This window comes from Sinocyclocheilus rhinocerous, unplaced genomic scaffold, assembly GCF_001515625.1.
Source record: "Sinocyclocheilus rhinocerous isolate Xijiao unplaced genomic scaffold, SAMN03320098_v1.1 scaffold3047, whole genome shotgun sequence".
In the NCBI taxonomy this organism is placed as follows: domain Eukaryota; kingdom Metazoa; phylum Chordata; class Actinopteri; order Cypriniformes; family Cyprinidae; genus Sinocyclocheilus; species Sinocyclocheilus rhinocerous.
This window is the reverse complement of record NW_015662947.1, coordinates 431898-439202: the sequence shown is the minus strand read 5'-3', so window position 1 is coordinate 439202 and position 7305 is coordinate 431898. Positions and strand designations below refer to the sequence as shown.

General features: G+C 35.5%; 1 protein-coding gene across 3 annotated transcripts in view; it reads left to right on the top strand.

Moving 5' to 3' along the window:
* Nucleotides 1-7305, top strand: part of LOC107728524 (histone deacetylase 9-B) — a 28210-nt gene that overhangs the window by 15327 nt on the left and 5578 nt on the right. For all 3 annotated transcript variants that reach the window (XM_016538727.1, XM_016538728.1, XM_016538725.1), the window contains exons 6-9: nucleotides 689-820; nucleotides 2384-2499; nucleotides 4768-4890; nucleotides 6323-6518. In XM_016538727.1, the coding sequence (XP_016394213.1) occupies nucleotides 689-820; nucleotides 2384-2499; nucleotides 4768-4890; nucleotides 6323-6518 (567 nt within the window). The remainder of the gene's footprint in view (nucleotides 1-688; nucleotides 821-2383; nucleotides 2500-4767; nucleotides 4891-6322; nucleotides 6519-7305) is intronic.

The following is a 7305-nucleotide window of genomic DNA, read 5'->3' as shown; positions in this document are numbered from 1 at the left end:
TTTTTTAAATGTGATAATGAAATATTATAATGAAATCATTCATTCTGATTGTGCTCAAGAGACACTTTTGTTATTATCAATGTTGAAAATGAATTTGCAGCTTAATATTTTTGTGGAAGATCAAATTTATTTCAGTTTTCTTTGAGCACAAGAACAACATTTAGTTGAAACTGAAATCATGTGTAAGTAACATTATGAATTAATTTACTTTTTGTTTTTGATTAGTTTAATGTATTTGCTGAATAAAAGTATAATTTCTTTAATAAAAAATCTTTCTGACCCTAAATGTTATTTTATATACAAAGTAATTTTTAAAAAATATAATATAATATAATATAATATAATATAACAATATAGTAAAATAGTGTATGGTCAGCCTGGCTCTTGCCAACCTTTTAAAAAAAAAAAAAAAAAAAATTCACCTTAAAGCCTTTGTTTCTCAGGCTAATTTACTCCAGATGATGAGGAAACTATGGTCTTTGAAAACAACCTGTAAATGCCCACTGATCTAATCACAGTCCTATAACATCACAGCACAGGAATGCTACTACACAACAATGTGGATTCCCCTCTCCTACTTTCTGACATGCATAGCTACAAATGCATCAAAACATTTCCATAACAACTACTTGGTTTAGACTAAACCGTTCAGATTCTGAATATTTGTGTTATTATGTTTTCTTTCCAGTCTCAGAACCCAATCTGAAGGTGCGGTCCAGGTTAAAGCAGAAGGTTGCAGAGAGGAGGAGCAGCCCGCTCCTCAGGAGAAAGGAGGGGAGCATCATGACACCCTTCAAAAAGAGAGCCCTGGAACTTCTGGGTAGGAATACCATCCCATAATGCATCTAAAAATTCGACGACACACCTGGGGCATAAACAATAAGACCTCCTACCAGTTGGCTGTTCGCTGGCGGTTTCTCTCCAGTAATCACAGCAGCCGTCCACTGTCTGTGCAGCTCAGTGTGCTGATGTTGTTATGTAACAGCTGCTCTGGCAGGTGTCATCCAGAGGACCATCCAATGTGGTTTTGAGCCTTGGCCGGTCGAATGATTTTTCCATGGTGTTTCAGTCACTTGTGTATTTATAATGTATAAGTGGAAGCAGTTGGTGGTTGGTTTTGCAAACACAGTGGCAAGATTGTCATCCAGTAAATCCAGTAAATGTAAATATGCCAAATATGACATCATGCTATTGCTGACCGCCAGATACCAGTCAATATCTCATAAAATATATAGAATAGATATATATAAATTGCAAAATATATTTTCAGTGTTGGGGGTAAAGCATTACAAGTAACGCGAGTTACGTAATCAGATTACTTTTTTCAAGTAACTAGTAAAGTAACGCATTACTTTTTCATTTACAAGAGAATATTTGAGTTACTTTTTCAAATAAGTAACGCAAGTTACTTTTTTTTTCCAATTTACTGATTGATAACTCTCCTATCCCCATGTTGAGAAATCAGAAGATGTTACTGTAGTTCTAAAATAAATATGAATATGCATTAATTCATCTCACTCACAAAAAAAAAACACACACAGATTCACTCTTCCTCAAAATGAATCACAGATTCAGTATTCCTCAAAATGAATACAAATAATGCAACTCAGAATATGACGCAAACCTGCAATAATTAAATGTTAAACAACACAAATATCCTTTATGTATTTAATCCCATTCTATTAACCAATGTCTTTGCTTCTGACCTTCGATGATCCAGTTCAGCCGTACTAATAAGCAAAAATTACTCTAGACAAACATTTGTGTGTTGAAATTTCTTCTTCTGCATTCTACTGTACGGACTTAAATTTACATTTCCTTCAGCCTGAGGCTTATTCATTTCACTTTTGTGAAAAGGCTTTTATATTTGCCAAAAATATAACTTTTTTATTTTAAAAACAAACAAGCAAGCCCTGTCCAGATTTAAAAAGTAACGCAAAAGTAACGTAATAAATTACTTTCCATAAAAAGTAACTAAGTAACGTAATTAGTTACTTTTTTATGAAGTAACGCAATATTGTAATGCATTACTTTTAAAATTAACTTTCCCCAACACTGTATATTTTTGGGGGGCAAAGTCAGAAGAAACAGGCTGGAACAACTGTCCTGTAATCATAATAAAGAAAAAAGCTTCATTAAAAGGATGAAATAAATATTTAAATATCAATATTGCACAATGACAATCATATGTATTCAAAGTGCAGGTAAAATATACCTGTAATTTACATTTGACATTACATTTTAGATAAAACTTTTGTTTAATTTGGTATAAACATTTTTTTCAAAACCATATGAAGAATTTCTAGATCTGTACAGTTTATAAATTATATTATCGATAATGTCTATACTTGCACTTATGTCTGTTTAAATTAATCTTCCCCAGAATCCACAGCCAGCAGCAGTGCACCAGGATCAGGGCCCAGTTCACCTAACGGGGCCTACAGTGCCTTGGGGGCTGAAAACGGACCCTCCTCTCTACCAGTCACCACACGTACTGAGGTACTTATATTAAACATGTTTTATTACAGGTACGAAAGTCTATTAACAGTTAAGCTTTCTCACAGCAGTTTCAACAAAGCTTTCCTGAAAGATTAAAACCTGTACGACTAAAAGAAAAGTTGATGGCCACCAGGCCGCACCCATAAATTTCCTCGACACAAGCCCAGCCTGTCCTCGTGCAGCTATGAAAACACAACTCTGTCTCTACAGCCTGTGACCTGCTTGTCCGTCTCAGTCCAATGAAAACGGCTCCCAGCACGGACAATAAAGAGTCAGTTCACTTCCTCCCACAAACTCCTGCTCTGTACCGCTAACCTTTACTGGCATAGCTATGTGGTTTTCTTTGCCTGCAGCTCTCGTAAAGCTCGGGGCAAGAAAGAGTAGATCAGATAGAGCTCAAAATTAAGTTACATTCAGGGCTCACCTATGCATATTCTCACTATTAACCTTCAAAATAGGGTGCAGGTTCCAGGTTCAGTACATGTTATGCTCAATCAACGTATATATTATATATAAATCACCACTAAATTAATTCTGACTCCCCTATTCTTTAAAAAAGTGTTGGTTTACAATGAGGCATTAAGAATGTAAGTGAAGGGGACCAATTTGCAAATGTTAAAATAATCAATGTTTCAAAAATATAGGCACAAGACATAATAAATAAATAAATAAATATGCATATTGATTGTGTTGTGAAGAAATCGCTTTCTAACTTTTTCTGTGTAAAGTTATATTCCGTTTTATTTCATTGTCATGACAGCATAACGACTAAACCCCTAATATGACCATAAAAATTAAAAGCATAAAGGTTTTAACAAAACAACTAACTTCACATTTTTTATTTTTAATCGTCCAAAAATTGGCCCCGATCGATTCCATTATAACCTTAATTTTTGCTTTTTTCTGAAAAAAAAAAAAAGAACAAGCCAGAATTATTTTTGTGGTAATCAACATTACACCACAATACTGTCAATTAGGGCTGCATGATTAACCAAAATTAAACCAAAAGTGTTTTTTATCAATTATTAAATTGATAGGCTGTGATTTAATGAAAAAAGTATGCACTGCGTGAAGCACAGCACTGTTTTCATTTACACGTGAGCAGCTCATTGTCCAGTGTTTTCAGCGTATTATGGTGGTATTTAAAATTTTATTTTTTAAAATGAATTTTAATTAGAATTTCATAATCATATGGATATATAATCACAAAATTTTGGGCCAATACAAACAAGTTTTTTTTTTTTTTTAATCACATTTTAAATAGCAATCGCAATTTTTTATCCGAAAATCACTTTTTTTTTCACCAAACCATGCAGCCCTTCTACCAGTTGAGTGTAACTTGTATTGAACCCAAAATATTCCTATGGCAACATGGAGGACTTTTCCCATTTGCCGATGTTCATTAGCTCCCTCTGACTCACTTCCTGGGTGCTTCACGGCTTGGATCCTCTGGGTCCCTGTGGACTTTGCTCACAAAGAGGTGCATTCTGGGCAAATGTGACATTTCTCTGTGAAGCCTCAGCTTAGCAGCTGTGTTATTCTTCAACACCACTGTTTACACTCCCATGAACCTCCAATGCAATAACCAACAAGGAATGCTTATTGCGCTGCGATCCAGGGTCGAGGTGGTGGGTGGTTGAGCTTAATTGATCCACCAGCCGCTGGTAGCCAAAGACACGTTAACAACACAAACACGCCCGATCGCTATTGTATTGACATAAGCTTGACATCTCATGGATCGTAGCAGTGCAACCCGCAGACACCACGCCAGTTTCGAAAGCCAGCCGTGTTTGTGATCCGTTACATTGGGTATCTTCTTTCAGAGGGAACTGGTCCCCTGGGTCAAATAAGGCCGGATATCCACATACAGGTCAGTGAATAGGTAGGAGGGATTGAAGGGTAAACAGTACAGCCCCTCTGCCACATGCTGATGGGCCGCACCACTGGGTCGAGGAAGTACAGTCAAAAACTGATCAGTACTGCAGTGAGACTGTTTTTTTTCTCTGATACAATTCAGCTTGAGAAATTATAGCAAATGGGATATGATTCTGCATTTGTGGGCTTCTCTGTGGCCTTGGTTTTTACGTCCTTCAGTTGAGCTCATACAGCTCCGCTGTGGCAGGAACAAAACCGTCATTCGTTTTAGTACATTAAAGTTTATTGTTCTGTTGCTGTTGCTCTTTCCAATGGTCCATAGTGGGATTTCAAAATATCTATCTTTCTCTCTCCCTCCTTCCCTCCATCCCTCTCTCTCTTTTTCCATCACAGCGGTGGCCGTCACAGCCGAGGTTATTAGGGCCTGAAAGCTCAGTGTCTATGTTAAATCTGTATACGTCTCCATCGCTGCCCAATATCTCCCTGGGTTTCTCAGCTGCCTCTTCTCCCATCAGTGTAAGTCAAATAACGACATGCATCATCTTTCATTACTTCCCATGTTAAAGCCAGCTCACACAATGTCTGGATTTTTGGCATGAACAACATGACACAAATCTTCCCTATGAACTCTGTAACACTCAGTCAGACTACAATGAGTATGGCTGTAGTGTGTGTGTGTGTGTGTGTGTGTGTATCAATTTATTCAGGCATCAATGCTTTTTCAAAAGAGCTTTGACACTTATGTGCAAAACTACATATTATATAATATTTTATTATTTTAGTAAAAATAAAAAAGACTACAAAATAAATAAATTTAAATAAATAATATTTAAATATTGCTTTTTTAAATAAAATATAATATTATATTTCTCTATATCAATTAATATTAAGATATTTATATAGTATAGTATAGTATAGTATAGTGTGTGTGTGTATATATACTGTATATTCATATTTACACAACTGTTAGTTCACTTTGTTCAATTAATGATAATGTGTGATATTGTTCATTTACCAGTCAAAAGTTTGGAATTCTTAAAATGTTTTAATGTTTTTGAGAGAAGTCTCTCAAGCTAAGAGCTAATTTATGAATATATACATTTTATTTACATATTCCTAATTTTATTTAATTTTATATTCAGTTTTATATATATATATATATGTATGTTTAAACTTAAAATTAAATATGATATATAGAATTCCATATTGTATTGTGTGAATAGTTTTGGTGCAATATATAATGTGAATATTTTATACTTTAAGAGTGACAACAAAATAATATTAGTGTAAGTTGTCACTCGACTGTAAGGTGTAATCAGAACATTTTTATATATAAAAAAAAAATCATGAATAATTTATGTCTCTATGAAACTCCAAATTAGAGTCACCAAAACTGATTTAATTCTGTAGAATTTAATGTGGATGTTTACACTGATAAATGAGGAGAAATTTAGTTTATAGCCTTGGCTCAGCTGCATATTGCTTTGACTGTTGAAAGACTTGCCATCACTGGCTGACTGGATGATATGTGTAGCCTCAGGGTGCTGGCCTTTGACCTTCGGAGTTTTTATAGGCCTTAGATAAATATTGTGCTTAAGTGTCTGGTGTCGGTTGCACTCCAGCCCTCCCCAGTCACCTCATCCATTACTGCTGTTTAAAGTCCAGCCAAACCAGAATAATCAAGTGTAGCTCCAAATAATATTTAATCTTGAGTTAATTTGCAGTTTAAATAGTTTATTGCTCCCTACCTAGAAGATTAAATAAATATGAATACATTTGTATACATATATTTGGCTATAAGAGACATTTTGATCTGAACAATCCAAGACCATTCCACATATTCCCATGTTTCTCAGAGCACATACTGAGGTTTGAATCAATAAATTCAATACATTTGTGAGTGAACCAGTTGAAATAAATAGACCATATCCTCTCTATCACCTGTCAGGTTGCTTTAGGACTTCAGGAGAAGCATTTTGAGGGTGGTGGCATATCAGCGGTCATTCCAGGTTTGCCCACCCATCTTCTGGGTCCAGTCCCCCTGTCTGTTGCTATGGAGACCAAAGTGAGCAGCAGCCACCAAGCTCTTCTGCAGCACCTCCTCCAGAAAGAGCAACTCCGCCACCAAAAGATCCTCTCTACTGGTGAGAACATCAGAGCCTTCGATGTATAAAATTCTTACAGAATACTGTAATTTTTTTTCACAGCTTTCACTTCGCATTAAGTTACAGGTACATTCCCCCCTGGAGCAACATGGGGTTAAGTGCCTTGCTTAACAGCACAATGTCGGTTGCTCCAGATTGTCCCTTGTGGGTTTGAACCTGTAACCTTTCAGCTTGTGGCTTTTTTCTTTTTCTTTTTTTAGTTTTTAAAGGAATAGGTCACCCACAAATTGTCATTATTTGCTCACCCTCATGGTGTTCCAAACCCATATGACTTTTATTTTTATTTTCTTTCTTTATTCAATGAAATGAATGGGGACTGGATACTTTAAGCTTAAAATAAGCAACATGAAAGGAGCAAAGTCTTCTGAAGTCATGCGATAGCTTTGTCTTATGAACATACTGCTAACCATTGCAACCTGGTCACTGAGACTAAGGCTCGAATACACAACATGGCTTTTCAAATCTGAACAGATTTAAAACACTGACTTTGTAAATTGTTACAGAGAAAAAAGAGCATCATACACTAAACGATCACATACTACCAGACTTTCAAGTTGTTCTGAACATGACAAACTCAAGCAGAACCTTGGGCCTCGTTGCTATGACGAATGACAAATGTAAACAATATGTGTTCTAAAATAGTCTCAAAATATCAAATATGTTTGATATTCTCAGACTCAGGGGCGTAGCCATCATTTCAGAAGTGAGGGGGACAGAAATGTTATATATATACAAAAAAAATAAAATAATAATAATAATAATATAT